Source organism: Protopterus annectens, chromosome 2.part1, assembly GCF_019279795.1.
Source record: "Protopterus annectens isolate FY-2018-M chromosome 2.part1, PAN1.0, whole genome shotgun sequence".
NCBI lineage: Eukaryota > Metazoa > Chordata > Ceratodontiformes > Protopteridae > Protopterus > Protopterus annectens.
In genome coordinates, this window is record NC_056729.1 from 1,447,358,696 (window position 1) to 1,447,383,374 (window position 24,679).

The 24,679-nt window shown below is 42.0% G+C and overlaps 1 protein-coding gene across 4 annotated transcripts in view; it reads left to right on the top strand.

Annotated features, from left to right (window-relative positions):
* HTT (huntingtin) overlaps positions 1 to 24,679 on the top strand; it is a 4,811,037-nt gene that overhangs the window by 4,455,326 nt on the left and 331,032 nt on the right. For all 4 annotated transcript variants that reach the window (XM_044062924.1, XM_044062926.1, XM_044062925.1 and 1 more), the window contains one exon: positions 24,069 to 24,224. In XM_044062924.1, coding sequence (XP_043918859.1) covers positions 24,069 to 24,224 — 156 coding nt within the window. The remainder of the gene's footprint in view (positions 1 to 24,068; positions 24,225 to 24,679) is intronic.

Sequence of the window (24,679 nt, forward strand, 5' to 3'; positions counted from 1 at the left end):
TAAATTATTAAATAAGTCATATTTATGCCATAAATTTCCTAGGTGGTAATAAAAAAGTGTCTGACATTGAGAATGTGTTAAAAAAAAATCATGAAATGTTATGAGCAGCTCGACAATAATAATAGTACCACAGCAGTATCAAAAACATAAATTTATGGACATGTTTTGGCTCATTATCTCAAATTACATTCAATATGTACAGTTTAATTAAACCTAAATATTTAAGTAATATATTGATGATTTTTCAAAGTGTTAATGTATACATGTAACTACAAGAAATAGTTTTCTTCTATATATATCTGTTATGCATTAACATGTGCCTAAAAGAAATTGCCAGTAATAGATTTCTAGACTGGAAAGAGAAGAAAATTCATAGCTTGTTACAACTGCACATAAAACACCAAAACAAACACAACAGAAAAAAAAAGCAGGATGTTACCTCTTCTAACAACACCAAAATACAACTTGTTACTCATACCAAACTGCTAGGTGTTCATATAAAAGAAACCCTGAAATTCAGTCCCCACTTATATCGCATAATTAAAAAACTCATCAAAAACTTGGCACACTCTCTAGAGCCAAACCATATCTAGCTGTTTAACATAGTTAGATCTCATATCACTGGAGCCCTCCTCCTACCCACCCTTCTCTGTGCTGCACCAGTGTTTACCAGCATCTAACAAACTTACCTAAACAAGCTTGAAAAGTGCTACAACAAGGTCTCAAAATTTGCAGCCAGCCTAGCACTTTGACACCTCCATAACTCAAACTACCCCCACCAACTCGTATACTGTTAACTCCCTGCTGTGTCCGTAAGCTACTGGGTATAGTTCTAAACATCAAAGTACACAGATCGTGAATGGCTAACCATTGATCCGAAAAGATCAAAAGCCAAAACTGTGAAAAAACAAAACACTTAATGTTTTTTTGCAGGGGTGGGGGGAATTGCTAATTATATATACCAACTCAGAGATTGCTCTACAGGGAGGAAAGGGCAGTTTCCCCAACCCCTGTTGTGCACAATCATGCACAGACTTAACACTGGCAGAAGCTTTCAGATGAGTTTAGATCACTTCTGCCTGTTAAACACGTTGGAGATTATGAACATTCAATTATATGGAGTGTTTACAAGCTACTATATAAACCAAATGCCTATCTATCCTTAACAATCCTAATACAATCTTACCACCAATCTAGAACTCTGTGCTCTTCCGACAAATCCCTACTACTTGTATCCAAATCTAACAGCTTAGCTGACTGTTCCCTATATTCTCACATAGTATCTAGAGCATGAAACCCCATCGCCCTAACAATTAGAAAAGAACCATTACTAAAGTCTGTCAAGCTTCAACTAAAAACACACCTACTCAACCCATGGCATTGCAGATGTCATCCACCTGATTAAACCGTTTTTCTGTCCTCTAACTGTTTCCCTTGCTTAACTCTTTATCCCTTCTAAAACAGAGTAACCGCATAAAATTACCCCCTACAGTGTGTCTGAATACTGTATCAATAATGCAGTGAACAACTGCCTTTATAAGACAACGCCTGTTTGCATATAATTCCACTATGAATTTCTGCTTTCCAAGTTTATGTATGTACTGTATAAAACTGTCAATTCCCATGCTCAAGTGTAGAGCATCTGTGTTAGAGGTAATTGTCTGTGTTCAGTTGTATTGTACTAGAGTTTTCTTCCCGGGCCTATGCCAAAAATGGATCCTGAGCCTAGTTGGACTTTCACAGTAAACAAAAGCAATAAATAATTTGGTTTATCTAATACAGAATGGCTAACCATATGGATATTAAGAAAATATATTATAAGTAACACCCTTGGATTTAATGATATGCTTTTGAAAAACTATTCGAAACTCTTGGCATATGTAAAGACTGTAACATAGTCAGCTAACACTAGCAGTTCAGTACTGTTAAATTTACATAAAATAGATAACAAGTACCAAAATACAATCTTTAGGGATATATATTGGAAATGCACATTTAAATAGGAAAAAAAGCTTTTTCTGTCCAAAATAAGGCACTTCCATTAAAAGATATGAAAAGTGCCACATCCTCTGTAGATTACTATATACTTAGAAATTTATATGCAAGAGAATTTTATACAGTTAATAATGTAGTTAAAATACCCGCGGTAGTGGTGCTGCGGTAGCGTTGTCGCCTCACAGTAAGACGTTGTCGTATTCGATTCTCAGCTAGAGCGTCTTCTGTGTGGAGGCATGCATGAATGGGCGTGCCTTCATTGAAGGTTGTGCGTCAGGGCTGGTAACTCGGCACGTAAAAATCCACTACCAAACATTAGCGGACCGGAGTTCTGCTGTGGCGACCCCTAACCGGGATAAGCCGAAAGACACAAACAAACAAATAACGTAGTTAAAATAACAGAGCCTTTTCCATCTGGGTTCTTAGTAATTTAACACACTACAAGCATTTTGTCAGCTTCCAAGGACTGGGTATGCAGTGGCTTTCACATCACAGAAACCTGAGCTTAGGTTGTGGAAAAGACTCAAAGTGTGAATTTGAATGGGTACCTTCTTCAAGGTCATTGACTGCATTTTGATTCATCAGTTTTTGTGAGAGTGGAGCCTTACAGACTTCAAGTACCAGAAAGTTTGTTCAGTTCAGTGTTCTTCATTTTTGCTTGCTAGCTCGAAAGGTAAGATATGTGTCTATCCAGGAAAGATCTGACCTTGTTTGACCTCCTAGTCTTTGGCAGATCAAATGATTTTTCAAGTACCGGGTTAAAGGAAATAAAAATGTATTGACAGATAATTAAGACGACATGATAGATAAGGGAGAACTATATGATTGTATCAATGTTATGTGAGAATGTTAAGTCATACCTTGGTGACCAAGATGCTGCATGTTTCTAATACAATTATAACTAAAATAACTATTTCTACTGATGTAATCTGTTGGGTTTCATGACCTAAATAAGTTAGTTGTGCATGAGAAACTTAGAGCAGTAAATGTGAAACTGTAATAGCAAGAGATGCAGGAGGCTTTATTTTTACTTTTTTTTTTAATATGGTTTTCATCCACACTGCTTGCCAACCATCAGCCCTCTTGTGTTCTTACTTACCTATTCATCATTGGAGGCCATCTGCCAAGTATCGTTCAGGGCCTTCTTCTTTAACCCTTGCCCTCATTAGCTGACAGGGTTAGTCACAGTATTGGCCTTTCAGTCATGGGCACCACTATGCATGCATGACTGTGGTTGCAACAGGTTTCATTTGGTATCGCCCCCCACAAACAGCTCTACTGCTGCTAATGAAGCTAGCTGTGACATCCAGCCTCAACTGAATATCACTTCAGCAGTGAATCTTGCTGACTACTTTTCCCTAGGATGGGAGACCCAGCACTGACTGCTCACTCCCACCTTCTCATTTGGATTCTCCAGGTCACTTGATTATCCTGTGTCTTCTAGATTGCAGTCAGGCTTCACCTTTCTGCATCATGAAGCTGACAAAATATACTTTAGGTTTAATGAATGCTCTGAACTGAACTGCTAGCTTGTTATCAGGCAAAGCTTCAGAAATACACATAAAACCTGTCTATTAAATTGTTATGACCTTGTCAAAAGGTAGGAATTCCTCATTGTAATGCTTGGCTTATACTTGGTGTGATAACACTGTAGTTGAACATGTGCCCTTTTTGCACGTGTCTGTGTGTGTGTGTGTGTGTGGGGGGGGTGCCATTGGATCCATGGTAGGTGGGCACATTTTGTGGTCTCCTTTTGTTCCCCCAGGCATAGTTTTAATTCAAGGATGCTGCAATTTAGCCTCCCGGTACTTGAGCTTTTCTTTATAGGGGCTCTAGTTACTACAGCTAGGATTTAAAATAGATACTTGCATCAGACAAATGCATGCGTGTGCTCTGCTCACTCTTTTCAGCCATACATTCCTGAGAACAGCAGAGTGGCCTTGGGCTGGTATGTCCAGTTGGTCCTTAAGTAGTGATTAGGTTCATAGGTAGATACTAGGCTATCTGCCCTAGGGCATTTATAAGCCTAGCCAGATTGTATTTGGCTTCCGCCTCCCTATTAGATTAGCCTACTGTGCCTCTGTAAAGTAGGTCACAGAAGGTACCCTTTTAAGATTAGTTTACTGTGCCTCTGTCTAGCAGGGACACAGAAGAGATCCCAGGGGTGAATTTGCAATTTCCCATCCATGCGTCCAGATTTCGCTTGAAGAGGGTCAGCGAGGGGCTATGTCTAACATGAATTGGGATTCTATTCCAGAGTGAGGGGAGCCTCTGGGAAATTAATCTGTCCCTCCAGCATGTCCTATTTATTTTTGTGCTGAGGTTTAGTTCCCTGGAGCGTGTAGCTCTAAGGGATTTGGATTTTTTGAGGTGGAGCATGTCCATTAATTCTGGGTTTGACATGGCTTTGTACGTCGGGCATAGATTGCCTCTGAGTAGGCGGTAAGCAGTAGAGTAGAGCTGGAGTTTCTTTAGTCGAGCTGCATAGGACATCTGTTTGTAGCCCATGATCCTCTTGGTGAGGTACTTTTGGGGTCTCTCCAGTTGCTGCAGGTGTCGGGTAAGGTACATCCCAAAAGGGACATTGTATTCAATTATGGGCCTGATGAGTGACGAGTAGAAGGGCACAATGACCTCTCTTGATCTAGATGCGAACCCTTTCGTGATAAGGTGGGCTATATAGAAGGTCTTTCTAACCACTTTGGCAACGTGATTATCAAAGGAGAGATTACTATCTATGTTGGTCCCCAAATCTCTAATTACTTCTTCCATACTTAATGGATTACCACCTATGTGGTAATTTGTGGGCACCTTGTTTTTCCCAAAGGGGATGACTATGCACTTTTTAGCATTTAGCTTGAGGCCATGGCTCTGGCACCAAGCATCCGTCTCTGTGAGACCCTTTTGGAGGATGCTTGTGTCAGCTGGAGATTCGATTATGGCCCCCAGTTTGCAGTCATCTGTGAACTTTGTCAGCCATAATCCCCCTGTGTTAGCCTGAACCTCAGAGAAGTATATACCGAACAAGAGAGGTCCCAGAACTGAGCCCTGTGGGACGCCACTTGTAACTGGTTTGAATTCGGACATGGCCCCTGTGATTTTGACCATGTAGGTTCTATCTCTGAGCCAGTTTGCAACCCATCTTGTGATATAGGGGTTGATATTTATGCTGGTAAGCTTATTTATGATGCCCGAGTGGGGTATTGTGTCGAAGGCTTTTGTGAGGTCCAGGTAGGCTGTGTGGACTACCTTGCCCTCAATGATGTTGTATATAATTGGATTTTCTATTTTTTTTTTTTGGGGGGGGGGTGTTATTCATTGGGTTATCAAGTTGTTAGGCTGTTGAGATGCATGTGTTGTTGTTTTGTTTGTGAAATGTGATATGAATACAATAAGCAAGTGGATGGGTTCATTTTGTGAAAGATTTGATGTTAAAATTGTATTTTCTATGGTAAATAAATGGAAAGTGTGGGCATGGATGTTCTAGTATAGGACACCCTTAGTAGTATGTTTACAAAAAGCACATCTAAATCTGTAAAAGAACATACTGTGGTGTGTAGGTGGAGACATCAGGTGGTGATCTCAACATTTCAGAAGAATGTTTTTATAAATCAGGGAGAGGTCATGGATGATAATAATGAACTGAAGTAAATTAAAATCTAACAACTAAAAGCTATAACCTCCCTTCATCATTCCCTTAAACATTTTTGGCAGGAAGTCATCAAACTAATAGGAAGATCCTCCCGAATGAATTATATAACCCTGCCCTTCTGGTAATCTTACAACTTCTGACTTCCGCAGAGAATGCTCTAGCCTTTCCACATCCAAGCCTACACACAATGCAGCCACAAAACAAAGACAACCTATCCCCCCTCTCATTTTATTCAACATTTGTACTTCTCAAAAATCACTCTAAGAAAAATGTACCCCTACTTGAACAGATTCCTATGGACTCGCCACCTGGACCTGACAATATCTTCCATTGGTTCTTGTACAGTTGCAGATGTTTCCTCACCACCCCTCATAAGCACATTTATGACATTTATCTCCCCACAAATTCTATGCCAGATATTTGGAAATCCTCTTTTATCAGATTAATACCAAAAGAAACCAAGCCCTCTTCTTCCATACACTTCCTCTGCATCTCCCCATCTCCATCCTACCCACCCTTAGAAGAATTCTTGGAAAAAGTCATATGTAATCAATTTACCACCACCTGTCTATCAGCAGCACATAATCTGGGCTGCTAAGAGCACAATTACTGCTCTATATGGACCCTGACTCGTAATATGTTAACTGATATTGATAAAGGAAATTTTACCCGAGTCCTGTTCATTAACTTAACTTGTGCCTTTGAAAAATGTAGCCACCCAATTCTACTTCTTCTTTGGCAGTTTATTGAGATCAATCCTGATGCCACTGCATGGTTCAAAGACTTTCTCTCCAGCCATTCATTGTAGGTTAAGCTAGGACCTAGTCTTTCCAACAGATCCCTAGTTTACTCTGAAATTCTGCATTCTAGCACCTCTTCTGTTCTCAGTCTTCATCAAAAAGCTTCCGCTAGACCTTCCCTATATCACACCACTATATGCAGATTATGTGGTTGTCTGTAGTTTTGATTCCACATATCATAAATTGAAATGCAACTTCAAAAGGGACTAATTGAGCTGCAATACTGGTTAACTTCAGAAATGTACTACTCAGTGACAGAAATAAAATCCATGTTATTTAGTGCCTATAAAATATTATCCAAATCCCCCCCAATCCTTTTATATCATTGACTATGATAATACCATTGAAACCAGCACCTTCTTGGATATTTTAGTATCTGGCTAGACCAATCATTATACTTCAATGAGCACATAGAAGATTTGAGAGCCACACTTCTGGGCCAATAAAGTATCTCATTTCCTCATACATCCAACAAAGGCTACTGTAGGAGAAGTCATCCTTCTTGCTCACCTTGACTATAGCCTTCCCTTGTTTGCTTCATGTCAGAATAAGTGCCACCTTTCTGACCCTCTCTAATAAATGTGTCTTTTCATGGCTAACTTACCATGAGATGAACATCACTTTCTTAATCTTACAAATGTCAAGTGGCGTCCAGTACCAGGCCAGGTCAAATAGTCTTGCTTCCGTACTCTTCAGTGTACTCAAAATTGACACCCCCTCCCCTCTGTATTGCAAACATTTTACTGCCACTCAGACATATAACTTAAGAAGTCAAGCCAGAGCCTGCAGTTCCCTACAAACCCATTCCCTCAGCTTGCACTCTACTAGCGATTGCTTCTCTGTACTGATCCCAAAACTGTTACAGTCACTTCCTCCTGATGTAATTGATCACTTAAACTAGTCCATGTTCAGGTCACAGTTGAAGTAAAATGTATTACAACAGTTTGAATGCAACTTTTCATCTAAAAGACATGTCACCTAAACTGATATCTCCAGCTGCATAGTACTGTTTTCTCCAAATCCATCTGATTAACTCAGTCATCCTAAAATGTTACACAGCTTGCCCACTGTTACTGCTCTAAACACTTTGTGCATTATTTAGGCCCCTCTTTCATCGTAGTGTTCTCTATTAGTTTTCATAACCTAGCTACTATTACCCATGTGGGCACCACTTCTACTCCTCCTACTTTATTCCCCCTTTTATGTAACTGTATATATGTTTGGCTTATTAGATCTTATATATATATTTGTCAGATTTTTCTATGCTTACTCATAAATGTAAAACCATTTTTGTCTGTGTACTGTACTTTTTGTTATATTATGATGTAAGCCATGTAAAGCAAGCTGAGCCTGTAATTGGTCATTGTTTGATCAGTGTTCTACCCTAGTAAACGCATTTAAATAAATTTAGGAGGGGATGAGGGCAAGAGTTAATTGGGATAAGCTGATTCCCCTTAAACGAGGTGGTTTAGGGTCACCTGATTTAAAGTGATACTTCAGAGCTACGCGGTTAAGGGTCATTCACATAACACAAGCAGAAAGTTATAAATCAGAGTGTAAAGGGATGAGAAAATAGAGAAGATTGTATTGGATTTTGGGTGTAAGTCCTTTAGAAAAAAACAGTAACCATACAGAGTATTATGTTTACAGAGTAGCAGAAAATATTCTAAGAACTAAGCCAACATGGGAATGGAGAAAGGGGACTTTACCAATAGGGATTAGTGCAAGGAAGAGGTATAGAAAATAGGCAGAAGATGTCTGGATTTGGAGAAAATTAGCAAAGAAGCCAAGGTACAGGGAGCAGATAATAATTCAGGGAAATCCTAATAGTGTTGGGATGAGGCCAAGTAGAAGTTTGGACTGCAGGTTAATAAAAGATTATAGGCGATGAAGAAGGGATAGGTGAATGCTAAGGGAAATACCATCACTGGTCGAATTTCATTCTGCATATTTTGTTCCCAGAAAAACAATTCTTTTCTATGAAATTTCCTGTTTCCCTTTTGCAAAGATCCCACTTCTTGTTCTTTTATCTCCATTACAATATACAAGATGTATATTATGTTTGTAATGTATTTTGATTTTCGTTATGTCTGGTATGGATTTTGATTTCTTTTTTTTTTTTTAGCTGTTGTTGTTTTGGCAGCTGATAGCATTAAACTCAGCAAACCCTTGCTGTAACTAGGCAATTCCGGTCCTATATTCTATCTGAAATGAATCCCTTCCATAGTTAAAACACTTCTGTGCAGTAAATTATTAAAATCTGCTAACTTGTTGCATTCCAAAACAACATGTTCCCAGTTACCTCCATTTTCCACATCATATCTCTTGCAATTTCTATGCATGTGAGGAAGAATCTTATGAAGTCTACCTAGAGTATAAAAATAGCTAAGTAAACAGTTCATACAAAAATTCGAAGCCACCCGGATGTTGCGTACTTGGGAGCCCTACGAATTTCTTCCCAATGTTCCTTTTAAATTGCCTTTCTACTCTCTTTTCCCAAGTTTTTCTAACTTTATATGTTTGATTCTTATAGTTACTATGTGATGTTTTATAGGCTGTACTGATGATGTTCTTCGTGTTTCACTGTTGCAGTCATTACATTTGGGTATCAGGCCCCTATGTCTAAAAAACAAATGATCAGAATGGCTGAGGATTTAATTACCTGATCAGGGGTTCCCAAACCCCCCCCCCCCCCCTGCTAAGAGGCCTAGGCAAGGTACTGATTATGAATCTTCAGATCAGGTTTCCATTTCTTCTGATCAGGAATTTTCTATTCCACCTTATGGGGGCTCTGATGCAGAGGAATCCATCCCTTCTGCTTCTCCTCCTGAGGATTACTCTTTTGGAGAGACTTTACATACTTTAAGGGAACATTTTCACTGGGAGAGTCAGGACTTCTCAGAATCAAAAAAGAGGCTTAGAGATTTTCTTCTTCATCCTCAGCATAGGCCTTTGGCAATACCTCCCGTATTAGACATTGTTGATGTATTTTCGGAATCAAGCATGGCTCCTGATTCCCTGCCTCCTGCTCCTAGTAAGCCAGACAGATATTACAGGGTTCCTAACTCCCACAAATTTATTTTCAAAAATCCTGCTGCTGATCCTGAGACTATTTCTCCGGGTCCCAAGGGTGTTGAGGCTTCAACAGCCAAAAATCCTACCCCTTCTGATAGAGATTCCAGGGCGCTGGATAGATGGGGAAAGAAGGTTTATACGTCTGCAACCTTGGCAATCAGGGCTTTAAACTGCCAGTTTCATATGCTTAAATATCAGCAGCATGTTATGGGCTTACTGAAACAGAAAATGATGTTGATTTCTGATTGTGTGGAAAATAGAGTTACAGGATTTATTGCATTCAGCAGAACAGTTTGGAAAGCATACTTTGCAATGTGGTTTTGATTCTTTGGAGGCCTCTTGCAGGGCCGCTGTAATTGGATCTGTGATAAGAAGGCATGCTTGGCTCAAGGAGCAAAATCTGCCTGATCATGTTAAAGCTAAATTGCTGGATGCCCCTTTACAGCATGACAGTCTTTTGGTAATAAAGCAGAAGAGGTTTTAAAGAAAATGGAAGACAAAGCTAAATCTATGCAAACTGTAAAAGATTTCTTGCAAGTGCAGCCACCCAGGTTCAGTAGACACTGGCCTACTAAGAAATGTTCCTTTCCTGTGTCCAACAGAGCCATTCGGGACAAACCCAGGCACTCCAAAGGCTCCAGATATCAGTCACAGGGATTTTACAGGTCAAAGCAATGGGGTGCCTCCACCTCCAAATCTGGAGGCAACAAAGCACAACCCTACAGTAAGCAGTCTCAATGACTTTCCTCTTCCATCTCCAAGCGCTTATCTTTTGGCAGCCCCTTGGGGGGAAAACTAGCACTTCATGCTCAAAATTGGCATTTAATTACCCAGGACAAGTGGGTATTAAACATAGTCTCCCAGGGGTACAGATTTCATTTCCATACATTGCCAATTCCAAACAGCTGGCCAGATCTGCCAGCAAACCAGTGAGCAGAGGCCCAGAAACAAGTCATGTCCCTCATGGATATGGGGGCTATTCATCCAGTACCAGAAAAGGAAAAAGGACAAGGATTTTATTCAGGGCTTTTCCTCGTACCCAGAAAGGACAAATCTTGGTGTCCAATTCTGGACTTATCAATTCTAAACACGTTCCTGGACATTCCAAAATTCAAAATGCTGATTTTGCAACAGCTACTACCTATGCTAGGCAAGAATGCCTGGTTGGTAACTCTAGACTTAAGAGGCATACCTGCATATCCCAATAAGGGAATCTTGCAGAAGATACCTCCGGTTCAAAGCAGGCTTTTTGCATTACCAATTCTTTGCCCTGCCCTTTGACTTATCTACTGCGCCCAGGGTCTTTATAAAGTGCCTGGCACTAGTAATTGCATTTTGCAGACAAAGAAACATTCAAATTTATCCTTATCTGGACGATTGTCTCATTCAGGCAGAGGGCAAGGACACTCTTCTTCAACATCTGGTGTTTGTAAAAAGGCTTCTAGCATGCCTAGGGTACACCATAAACAAAAAGAAATCACAACTGGTACCCTCTCAAATAATTACATTCCGGGTGCAAGCTTGAATACAACTGCCCAGATGGCTTACCTCACGCCAGACAAACAAATTCAGTTGACAACATACTTCAAACAAATGGCAACAAAAACCCAGCTATCTGCAAGACAAATTCTGCAGTCTTTGGGGTTCATGGCATCCTGTATTCTAGTAATTCCATACGAGACTGCATATGAGGAAACTTCAGTGGTATCTAAAAAGTTTATGGAGTCAACATTGTCACAGCCTGGAGACAATTATTCCTCTCATTCCCTGCCTGCAACAGGAGTTTCTTTGGTGGGCAGAGACATGTCACCAAAACAAGGGACTGTCATTTATTCTATCCCCTGCCACCCAAAACCTAACTACAGATGCATCAGACTATGCTTGGGGGGCACGTCTGGCAGGGAGATACATTCAGGGCAAATGGAGCCCAAACCAAATGCATCTACATATCAACCAGAAAGAAATGCTAGCTGTTCAGAATGCCCTGACAGCCTTCAAGGACTTCCTTCATCCAGGACAACTACTGATAAAGACGGACAACACCACAGTTATGTGGTACAAAAACAAGCAGGGAAGTACCCACTCCTACCCCCCTTGCAGACTAGCCATGGTCTTGTGGAACACAGCCTTGACTTACCAAATATATTTTCAAGCTCAATTTTTGCCAGGAAAGCAAAATAATCTGGCAGATGACCTAAGCAGAAATCTTATGGACCCGCACGAATGGAAACTGGGTCCACAAATCTTCAGCATGTTAACACAAAAATGGGGGAGCCCAGACATAGATCTATTTGCCTCCCCCCAAAATTATCAGTTGGACAAATTCTGCACAAGAACTCATCACAAAAAAGCATGGAAAGTAAGATGCTCTATCCTTCAGTCTATGCCTTTTCCCCTCTGCCTCTACTCTCCATGGTCTTACTAAAAGTCAGACAGGAAAAAACAAAAATGATCCTAATTGCTCTGCACTGGCCTCACCAACACTGGTACCCGCTTCTAAGGAATATGTCAAACCTTCCTCCATGGTACTTGCCTCAAACACCTCGCCTATTGTCTCAGCAGAACTGTCAAATTCTGCACACTCAGCTTCAAACTCTGAATCTTGCAGCATGGATAATCAATTGATTTCACCAACCACATCTCTCATTAAATTTGTGATGGATGTCATTTTGGAGGCCAGAAGGCCTAGTACTAGAAAATCTTATGCTGATAAATGGAAGAGATTCTGTGCTTGGAACCAAGCACAAGGAATAGACACAACAAAGCCCAATATTCCTCAGATTTTGCAGTACTTAACTGAGATGCTTCCTAAGGGCCTATCTTTTTCATCAATAAAAATCCATGCCTCTGCCATCTCGGCTCATTACAACACAGAGCCTCCCCTCTTTTCTCATCCCCTGCTAAAACAGTACCTCAGAGTGGCCAAAAATTTAAGGCCTCCCAGGAGAGCACCAACTCCTGCATGGGACCTCAGTTTTGTGCTGGAAAAACTCACCCTACCTCCTTTTAAACCAGCAGCTACTGCGGATATAAAATGTCTTTCTTGGAAGACTGCCTTTCTTTTGTCAGTCACTTCAGCTGGAAGGGTTTCAGAACTACAGGCTTCCATGGCAGTGGAGCCTTTCATTATTTTCTGTCCGGACAGGGTGGCCCTCAGGACCAATCCTTCTTTTATGCCTAAGGTGGTATCCAGTGTGGGTCTTAACCAGACCATTCACCTGCCAACTTTCTTCCCAAATCCACAAAACAAGGGGGAGCGAATTCTGGATTCATTGGATGTACAAAGACAACTAAGATTCTACTTAAACAGGACAAAATCTCTAAGAAAGTATGAGCAACTACTGGTGGCATTTGCTGCAGGATCAGAGGGGAAGGCTATATCAAAGCAGACTATTTCTAAATGGATAAGCCATTGCATTAGTTTCTGCTACTTGCACTATGGTAAACCTGTGCCTAAGGGGATCAGATCCCATTCCACCAGGGCTGCCTCTACTTCAGCAGCCTTTCTCAGAGGGGTCCCTACCAGAAACATTCTAGAAGCTGCTACTTGGAGCTCAGTTCATATGTTCACAAAGCATGACCATTTACCTCTTTTTTCTAAATCCAGGGCAGGCTTTGCCACTGCAGTCCTGCAGGGCCTTATAGCTGCACCTAAGGCTGTTTAGTTCCATCCATTTGGGGGGGCACCTGACATCTGGGGCAAAAAAAACTAATTAAAATGGCGTCGGCTGCATGTTTTATACCCCTGATGACCTGACGTCGTGGAAGAGGAGACAGCAACTGACGCAGGACCCAAGACTTTGTTATTCAGGCCGACTGAGGGCAACCTGCCAACAGATTACCCAAATGTAATGACTGCAACAATGAATACACTCGAACATCTACATTTATGGTAAGTGTACACAACTGTACTGTCTCTTTTCTAACAGAATCTTCCGTTCTGTACTCAGTTTTACCAGAATCTGTCTTTCACTTAGCATGCCCCTATTCCTTTCTCTTTGCTTATACTCTGAAGGCAGTCTCAAACTTGTAGTCCAAACTACAGCTTAGCTCCATCCTACTTTACATTTCCTACTGAGTTGTTTACTCCCAATATCTTGGTTCTTTGCTAATTTTCTCCAGTAAATTCCACCCCATTTAGCCTATTTTGTTTACCCTTACTTGAAAATAAACCAAGTGGAAACTTCGCAGTATGGAGGGTGTGAAGTTCACTCCTTGGAATGTGTTATGCACCTAGTGCTCTAATAAAATTTGAACTTTAAAATACGTACTACAAAATAATAAAATATTAGGTATTCCACAATTGAGTTAAGAATGGAATATCCTTTATTAAAACACACAAACAAGTGATCCTAGATGAGTATAATGAAAATCATTAAAGACATTCATTAATTTATATATAATCAGATTATTTGGACCAAGGGAGTGGTTGCAGAGGGTGGTTCTGTTAAGAGCGATAAAAGCATTAAACTCTTTCCTTTAACCATTTGTACCCTTCTCCTGACTGGTACCTTTCAACAATGCGATCCCTTTAATGCTTTGTAAACTCTCTGCGAACCATGGGTTTTGCTGTAGCAGGCAACTGAGTAAATGTCAGGAAAATCATGCTAGGACAGCTGGACTTTATTTGGGGTTAATCAGAGTCTCTTTAATTGATGGCAGGTGTGTACCCAGGAAGATTGAATGTTGTAATTAAGTCAAAAGATGCTTCAACAAAGTATTAGTTTTAAGGGTGTGCACACTTATGCAACCAGCTTATTGTACATTTTTTATTTTTTGTATGTTTTCCAATTGAATTGTACAGGTTATAGGTCACATTAAAGGTGGGAAAAGTTTTGAAATGATTTATTGTGGTCTCATTTTTTTATATCACAAAAACCTGGCATTTTAACAGAGGTGTGTACACTTTTTTGTATCCACTGTATATGTCCCCAAGACTGCCGCTCATATGGAACAGGCTTCCCATCCACGTGAAGCAAAGTTCTTATATTACCCAATTTAAGAACGACATAGACTGGTGGATGGGCAATACGAAATTTACACTGAGCTTGGCACCTGTGTCACTTATGTACGGAGGTAGATTATAAATCCCTGACCTTCAATCTCCTGTTTTGATACAGGATGTCATTATTCTTTCAGAAAAACTTGGCTAAGCTTAGAAAGTCAGAGCATAGAAAGCACTCTCCATTGAAGTCCCCAAGGACTATTTCAGAACCATCTCAGAAACTTTCAAAAATTTAGGATCCAGTGTCCTCAAAACTGTACTCTCCGGATCCAAAATCTTCAGATCCTAAAGCTTTGGATATGATCATTATATCAGAAAGCCACACAGCTCAAGTTTCGGATCCCAAGCCCTTGCATCCAAAACCTAGTATATCATGTACACCAAGAGCTCTTTCCCCGGTGTTTGTTTTGGATCCGGTCTCTCCAGGCTCCATTTCCCTTTTATGTAAACTCCCACAAAGCATTCTAGGTCCCAGTCTACCACAACCTCCATGTCCTCCAGAAGTCTTTCCAAAGTGGATGTAGTTTAGATGATGTAAATGTTCCTAAGAGCTCAGATTCAGATGAGGGCATTTGGCTCCTTGAGTCTTCTAACCACTACTCGCACAGTATTATCTCCTTCTCTGATCTGTCCTTTGGTTGTGGAGCCTCAGGATCCGACAGCTTCGAGACGTCTGGAAAAGGATCTGAAGAAAGTTATTTCTCTTGACTCTGACAGCATCCTTCACCAGCTCTGCTGCTATTCCTGCTGATTGGAATGGGTCGCAGAGCTGAACCATTGACAGCTGAAGCACTGACAACTGATCCGTGGGGCTGGCTCTACTCAGATGTCAGATGCATCCCTGCCTCTTGGAGGTCCAACGCTGAACAGCTCAGGTCTGCTACCCTCCTCCAGGCATGGATCCAGTTGGAGACGTGATCTACCTATACTGGAAGTCTCTGCTCTGGTGCAGATGGTCACGGCTTCTCCTTTTCCATCTTTCTTTGAGGTTGTGGAAGGGGCTTTTTTTCTTTTTAATGGTCTGGTCTCTCATCCCTCGGATCCACCTACTATTCCCTATTTGGTTCCAACCCCTGAGTCCATCAGGCCGATCTTCCGAAAAAAATGTAAGGGTAAAGACAGAGACAGACCGCACAGGTCCAAAACTGCTGACGCTTCTGTTAAGCTAGTTGTCAGTTCTCCGGTCCTCAGTGAGGTGCTTTCGCAGACCCTGATGCCCGCTTCTATGGATTCGCAGGCTGCTACCGAGACCCTTTCAGAGTCTAGTATGCCACGAGACTCTTCTTCAACTAAGGGTCCTGCGGATGTCTCTAACTTGGATGGGTCCATAGCTGCTGAGCAAGCACTGGCTTCCGAGGAGGTACTTCGCACTACCGATACTCGACACGGACCAATGACTTATTTTGTGTCTTTAGTTCTTTTGAAAGCAACTGAGTTTCTAAGGCCCAGGGTATGAACCACACCCAAAAAACGACGACCCAAGCTCAGGCATCTGCTTCCTTGCCTCAGTCACAAATGCTTAAAATGGCAAAAGACCTTATAATGCTTATTAGGGGAAGCCAGGCTACCCCTTCCAAAAGAAAAAGAGACTTGTCCCCAGCAGTTTTATCTGAACAGGAGTCCGATGACTGATGCATCTGAATAAGAAGATATGCAACCCCTCTTTGCTCATGAGGATTTTGATGCAGAGGAATCCATCTCTTCAGCCTCTCCACCCGAGAACTTTTCCTTTGGAGAAACCCTACATACTTTAAGGGAGCATTTCCAATGGGAATGTCAGGACTATCCTCAGTCTAAAAAGAGACTCAGGGAATTCTTAGATCTACCACAGCACAGACCTCTGGCCATTCCTCCTGTCCTGGATATTGTGGATGATGTTTTTATGAAATCCAGTCTGACTCCTGACAACCTGCCTCCCGCTCCCAGGAAACCTGACAGGTATTATAGAGTCCCTGAGTCTCACAAATTTCTTTTCAAAAATCCTACTTCTGACCCTGAGGTCATCTCTCAAGGACCTAAAGGAATCAAAGCAACTTCAGCTAAGAATCCCACCCCCTCAGACAGGGATTCCCGAGATTTGGACAGATGGTGTAAAAAAGTATACACTTTTGCTACTCTTGCTATTACAACATTAAATTGTCAGTTCCACATGCTGAAATATCAGCAGCATACCATGGAACTCCTCAAACAAAAAATATCTTCTTTTCCTGCTTGTGCAGAAAATAGAGTTACAAGATTTAATGCATTCTGCAAGTCAAGTAACTAAGCACACCTTACAATGTGGTTTTGACACCCTAGAAGCATCTTGCAGGGCAGCAGTCACCGGTTCTGTCATTAGAAGGCATGCTTGGCTTAAAGAACAGACCTTGCCAGACCATGTCATATCCAAATTATTAGACGCACCCTTGAACAAAGACAACTTATTTGGCACCAAGGCAGTAGAGGTCTTAAAAAAGATGGAAGAAAAAGCTAAATCTATGCAGACAGTTAAAGACTTCTTACAGGTCCAGCCAACGAGGATCAGTAGGCATTTCCCCTCTAAGCACCGGTCCTTTCCTGCCCCCTCCTGGCAAGCTCAGCGCAGACCCAGGGGAAGCAGACCCCCCAGACAACAGCCCCAGGGAATGCAGAGATCTAAGAAATGGAGTTCCTCCTCTTCAAAAACAGGGAGTGCAAAGCCACCCCCTTATGATAAGAACTCACAGTGACTTTTACACTTCCACCCCCCTGTCCTCCTGCTCCGGTCCCAGGAGGAAAACTCTCCTTCCATGCAGGCAACTGAGCCACCATTACCAATGACCACTGGGTCCTCAACATAGTGTCCCTGAGATACAGATTTTATTTCCACATTCTGCCGAACCCCAAAAGGGTTCCCAGATCTTCTTCCAAACCAGTGGGCAGAGGCCAAAAAGCAAGTCCTTTCCCTGCTCTCCATGAGAGCCATAGAGTATGTTCCTGCAGAACAGATAGACCAAGGATTCTACTCCAGACTCTTCCTGGTACCCAGAAAAGAGGGCACATGGTGCCCCATCCTTGATCTATCCATTTTAAACACCTTCCTGGTGATACCAAAATTCAAAATGCTCACCCTCCAGCAGCTTCTACCTATGCTTTCCAAGGACCTAAAAGAGGCCTACCTACACATCCCAATCAGGGAATCATGCAGAAAATACCCATGTTTCAGGGCAGGATCTGTGCACTTTCAGTTCTCTGCGCTTCCCTTTGGCTTATCTACTGCTCCCAGAGTTTTCACAAAATGTCTGGCTCCCACCATTGCTTTTTGCAGGCAAAGAAATATTCAGATTTACCCATACATAGAAGACTGGATGATTCAGGCAGACAGTCAGGAAAAGCTGCATCAGCACCTGACCTTTGTAAAGGACCCTACTGACATCACTGGGGTATACTGTCAACAAAAAGAAATCAAAAGTAGTCCCCACACAAAAAAAAAATAGTTTTCCTATGAGCAAGCCTGGACACAGCATCCCAGATGGCATTCCTTACTCCAGAACAAGCCTACTTGACAGGCTACTTCTCTCAACTAGCCACCAGAATGCAGTTATCTGCAAGGAAAATCCTGCAAGCTCTAGGGTTTATGGCCTCCTGCATTCTACTCATTCCATATGCCAGACTGCTATGAGGAAACTACAGTGCTACCTAAAAAGCCTTTGGTGTCAACACTCTCAAGACCTGGAAACTCTTATACTAATGATATCTTGTCTAAGGAAAGATTTTCTTTGGTGGGCAGCAGCATGCAACCACAACAAGGGACTTCCTTTCCACAACCCCACACTGCCCAGACCCTCACCACAGACACATCAGACTATGCCTGGTGTACTCACCTGGATGACAGGTGCATTCAGGGCCAATGGACCCCAAATAAAATACATCTGCACATCAACCTAAAAGAGATTTTAGCTGTTCAGCACGCCCTGACAGCTTTCAGACCACTACTGATCAAAACAGACAACACCACAGTGATGTGGTATATCAACAAGCAGGAAGGAACTCACTCTTATCCCCTCTGCAGGCTTGCCATGACCCTTTGGCATACGGCTTCAGCCATGCAACTACACCTGTTAGCACAATTCCTGCCAGGCTGTCTACACTCACTGGCAGACAACTTAAGCAGAAACCTGCTAGACCCACACGAGTGGGAGTTAGACCCTCAGAACCTTCACCCTTGTAACCCAGAAATGGGGCACCTCGAAGGTAGACCTCTTTGCTTCCCACTCTAATTATCAGCTCAGCAAATTCTGCACCAGGGAACCTCACAGCAAGGCCTGGAAAGTGGATGCTCTATCCTTCCAGTGGGTAAACCTCCGGTCCATGCATTTCTTCCTCTACCACTCATTTCAAGGGTACTGCTTAAAATAAGGGAGGAAAAACCATGGGCAGTCCTGATTGCCCCAGACTGGCCACGCCAGCACTGGTACCCACTGCTGCGCAGCCTGTCACCCCTGCCACCTTGGCATATACCTCAGATCCCAACATTCCTGACCCAGAGGAATGGAGAATTCATGCATTCCCAATTGCAGACCCTCAACCTGGCAGCCTGGCTTATTTCCTGACCTCTCCTCATGCCAGCTTAAGCAAACAGGTTCTAGATGTTATACGTGAGGCTAGATGCCCCAGCACTAGAAAATCCTAAGCTGACAAGTGGAAAAGGTTTTGCACCTGGATCCAGGATAAGGGAGCTGGAACAGCACAGCCCTCCCTACCTCTCATCCTGGATTACCTGGCAGACCTACTACACAGCGGTCTATCCTTCTCTTCTATTAAAATTCATGCCTCAGCCATCTCTGCTCATTTCAGCACAGAGCCACCGCTATTCTCACACCCTCTCATCAAACCGTTCCTAAGAGGGGCTAACAACTTAAGACCACCCAGAAGAGCTCCTACCCCAGCCTGGGATCTTAACTTTGTGTTGGAAAAGCTCAATCTGCCCCCCTTTGAATCTGCAACTTCAGCAGAGTTAAAATTTCTCTCTTGGAAGACAGCCTTTCTTCTGGCTATCACTTCAGTCAGAAGACTATCAGAGCTACAAGCACTTACAGCTGTGGAGCTCTTCATCATTTTCCATGCTGACAGGGTCTCCCTCAAGACTAACCCGTCCTTCATGCCTAAAGTGGTGTCCATTGTGGCTCTCAACCAATCCATTCATTTGCCCACCTTTTTCCCTAATCCACAAAACAAGGGGGAAAGAATTCTGAACTCTCTAGATGTGCACAGACAGCTCAGATTTTACCTGGACAAGACTAAATCTTTTAGAAAAACTGATCAATTGCTAATCAGCTTCACTGCAGGAGCAGAGGGCAAAACCATATCCAAACAAACAATCTCCAAATGGATAGCACACTGCATCCATTTCTGCTACAAACAGCATGGGAAACCACCCCCAACCTTCACCTCTGCAGCTTTTCTCAGAGGGGTCCCCACCAGGGACATCCTGGAGGCTGCAACATGGACATCTGTTTATACCTTCACCAAGCATTACCACCTGCCTGTCTTCTCCAAATCCAGGGCAGGCTTTGCCACCACAGTCTTGCAGGGCATCCTAGCCAGCCTCCCCCCCCCCCCCGTCTTCCTGACTGCCTCCACCCTTTTCTTCAGCTTTGAGAATCATCCTAATGTGATTACTGCAACAGTGAAACATGAAGAACATAGTATAGTTGTGTACACTTACCATAAATGTAGATGTTCGAGTGTATTCACTGTTGCAGTCCTGGTTTCCCTCCCTCCATCCCCCCTTGTTTTTCTCTCTCTCTCTCTCTCTCTCCTTACAAGGAAATTTTGGTATTTGCTTTCTACTGGTGGTGTTCCTCCACCATAACCTAGCTCTCTAATGGGGGCTCCTGACAGGGCAAGAAAAACTTATGTAATGGCGTCGGCTGCCTGTTTTTATACCACTGACAACCTGACGTCAGACCTGGAGCAACAGCAACCGGCACAGAAATACTAAGCCTCTGGTATTCGGGCCGACTGAGGGCTACCCTTGGCAGGATAATCCCTAGTGTGATGACTGCAACAGTGAATACACTCGAACATCTACATTTATGCTACATGTACACAACTGTACTTTTTACCACCACCCCCCCCCCCCATGGCCAAGGTGACTATGGACTCCTCCCAGTTGGGGTTGGGGTCATTACTTGGGAAGGACGGTCCAAGGCACTTGGTCTTCCCAAGAGGGCCAATTTGCATATCAATATACTGAAGATGAGAGCAGTCTTATTAGCTTTGTAAGCATTTCAAGAGATGTTCTTCTTCTAAAGTCTATTGCAGTTCAGACCGACAACATGTGTCTAGCCTGGTACATCAACAAACAAGGGGGAACAAGGGGGAACCTGGTCTTACCCTCTCTGCTTAGAGGCTATGAGAGTGTGGCAGTGGGCGATCTCCACCAACCACTTTTTAGTTGCAGTGCACATTCCTGGGAAAACCAACATACTAGCAGAGAAACACAGCAGGTCTGTTCTGATGCCTCATGAGTGGTCTGAAACAAACAGTAGCAGAGAAAATTTTCTGTCATGAGGGCCAACCTTGCAGCAACCTCTTTGCATCTCCCCACAACAACAAGTCTTTTGCCCTGATGCTGTATTCAATGTTTGGCCATCCAGAGTCCATTACGCTTATCCCCCAGTTGCCTTGATCCCCAAATTCCTACAGAAAGCAATCCAGTTGAAGACCTCAGTCATCCTCATTGCCCCCCTCCTGGCCTCAACAGGTGTGGCTGCCCTTTCTTTGATGTCATCTTTGCTATCCTCCCTGGATACTGGACGCAATTCCAGATCTCCTCTCACATTCCTCAGGGATGAGTCATCCCAATCTCCCAGACCTCAAATTAACCACATGCTTTCTCCAGTTCCAGTAATAGCCAGGCAGCCCAGGCTTTCTTCCCTTGTATGTGCCATTCTTTTATCCTTGGAAAAAGATTCAACCAGGAAGGTTTACAAGAGCAAATGGAAAAAATTGTCCCTTTGGGCGTTGAGAAATAATGCTGACCCTTTTATTGCCCTGGTTTCTGCTGTTCTTGATCTTCTGGCTGCACTTTTCAAAGAATTAGCTAGTTTTTATATGATTAAAATACAGTTGGCAGCCATTTCAAATTTTCATGTGGGGAATAAAAGGTGTTCTTTGGTGTCTTCCAAGTTTTGCAAAGCTTTTTTGAAAAGCACTTTTCTCCTTAGACCTCCAAAAAAGGATCCATCACATCCCTGGGATCTGACTGTGGTGCTTCAAGGTCTGACTCAAAAACTCTTTGAACCTTCAGCAAAAAATTATTTAAAATTCCTGTCATGGAAAACAGCCCTTTTAGTAGCATTCACTTTTTCTAACAGAATTTCGGAACCCCAAGCTTGTTCATTAAAGACTCCATGAAGACAAGATAACTTTATGAACAAACCTTTCTTTTTAGCTAAAGTGGCTTCTGAATCTAACATTAACCCATCCATTAATTTACATTTTTTCTTTCCAAAATTTTCAAAGGAGAATACATGTTATATCTCCTAGATGTGCACAGACAATTATGTTTTTATCCACACAGAATGAAACAAATTGAAAATTGGATCAGCTATTTATTTTCCTTCTTGTCAAATCAACTGGGTTTCCAATTTCTAAAGTTACAACAGCTAAATGGATTACTGATTGCATTTCTTGGACCAATTCTCAACAAGGTATTTCTGTACTAAGACCACCTAAAACCCACTCAACTAGATCCATGGCCACTTCATTTGCATTTTAGTCAAGAACTTCTATTGATGATATTTGTACAGGAGTCACATGACCCAATGCTCATACCTTTGTTAATGATTACAAATTGGATCTAATATCCAGAAGCAGAGCTGCCTTTAGCTCAGGAGTTCTATCCTTCCACAAGGGCCTTCCATGTTTAAAGTGGCTGGGGACTCTGTCCCATTTGTTGAGGAAGAATGAAAAGGACATCCATCAGATTAAAAAGTTATGTACTCACCATAACTAGGCATCTGTGTTGCCCATTTTCATTCTTCCTCAACATTCCCCCATCCATCCACTTTCCTGTAATTTTCTGGAGGAACCTGTTGGATTTCTTATTGGAACCTGTAGCTCTAATTTTGAGCCCTTTTCTTTGAACTACTATCCCTTGCTTTATCTAATTAATTCGGATTTTATGGCAACAAACTCGATCCGAGGTATTGGGAATGTACTAGGGCATTATGGGTAGAGGGAGGAGCTCAGGAGTTGGAGCCAAAGTCTGAAGTATGCGGCCAAGTCAGATCCGAGGATCGGATATGTAACCCATTCATTGAGGAAGAATGAAAGTAGATAACACAGATGCCTATTTATGGTTAGTACAAAACTTTTAGTTTATCTTTTGCTATCAGACATCTGATTAATGATTGGAAATTGCTACACTTCAGGGGCATTCCATTAGGGACATGATGATGTCTGATGCTTGATTTAAGCACATCTTCATTACAGACATGTACATCACACTTGCACTTGATCATCACTGTACACCTTCAACCATTAGTGTCTGGACTGCGGCTCCAGGAGTCAGGCTTTCTTTTCTTTGACTGTGCTTCAGCGTTGAATCATTGAACTTAAGCACGTCTGCTGTCCTCCATCTTCTTCCACATTGGTGATTTACTGCTTGGGTTTCATCCCAGTCACATTTACCTTCTCAAGAAAGATCCCATATGTTTCATATAATGGATACATTTTTGTTATATCAGTTGATCCAGTAGGGAAATCTGTGCAAAGGGTCATAAATAGCCTTCCTGCTGTCTGCTTATACTTCGATGGTCCGTGTATCCTGTCTTCATTTTTAGAGTTCTTGCAAATTTAATGTTTGTTGTTTCTTCCTGAGGAAGTGTGCTTGCTAGTCAGTGGGGACAAACTACACATTTCGGGGTTTTGTGTACTTGTAAAGTTGGCACTTAACATCATGTTGATGATGACAACAGCATATATGGCCAAGCACAGGAGCCTCCAATAAGAATTGTAAAACATGATTGGTAAAGAGGAAGATGAACCTGTTTTTATACCCGGAAAGAAGTCTCTTCCTAAACTGAATGATACTGCTAAAAATACTGAGACATGATTTCTTATTGCTATTTGTCTTTAGAACCTAAATACAAAGTTGTGTTTGATTATGATTTAAAAGATGCAGCTGCACAGAACATTTGACAACTGTAAAGAATATTATACTGAAATTAAATGGATTTCTGCCCTCTTCATGATGAGCTTTTTTATGCCTTATGCCCATTTAATGCAGCAGTAGGGTTTGGTTCCCTCACAACTCTGCATTAGTTAATGCAGGTAACAAAAGAGTGAGTGAACGAATGCGACGCTTTAAAAGGAGAGTCTGATTTGTAAATCTGAACAGTGCAAGCTTTGTTCTGTTTTTATGTCTTGCATTGTAGATAGATTCTACAGTAATGCTGTCTTCAGAACCATAACATAGCTGATTTTCAGAGATTTGAGTAATAATTTGACTTTTGTTCTGCATTCCATGTTTACTGATAATTGTTAGAAATTTTTGTGTTTTCTATCACCTCAGCTTTTAGCGGTATCTGACCTGTTCACAGAGAGAAATCAGTTTGACACAATGTATTCGACTCTGACAGAGCTGCAGAAGTTGCATCCACCCGAGGATGAGATTCTCAACCAGTATTTGGTTCCTGCAATATGTAAGGCAGCAGCTGTACTTGGAATGGTAAGAAACTGAGTCTGTGGATCATTTATTTTGTATCCATTTTTCACATAATTTTTAAACTTACTATAAAGGTAGGATGCTTCGTAATTATTTATTTTGCATTGTGTGTGTGTGTGTGTGTGTGTGTGAACGTGAGCATGCATATGTGTGTACAGAAAACAGCAAGCACAAGGCCAGTGCTCCAAAAAACAACTTTATATGATGAGCACTTTCATTCTGAGATCCAGAATCAGACTAACAGCAGTGTTTTTTTCCAAGAGTTCTTCCATTCCCGTACAGCATCAGTGCCATTAGATAGCCAAGTCCAACACAGATGCAACTGTAAAACATCCAAAACATATGCATGCTTAGGGAAAAAAGTATTTTAAGTTTGGCCTCAATATCTATAAGAAGACAAGTGGGACTGCTAGGGGCAGTCATGTAGCCCCATTTTGCCAGTGCTACACTCATACCTC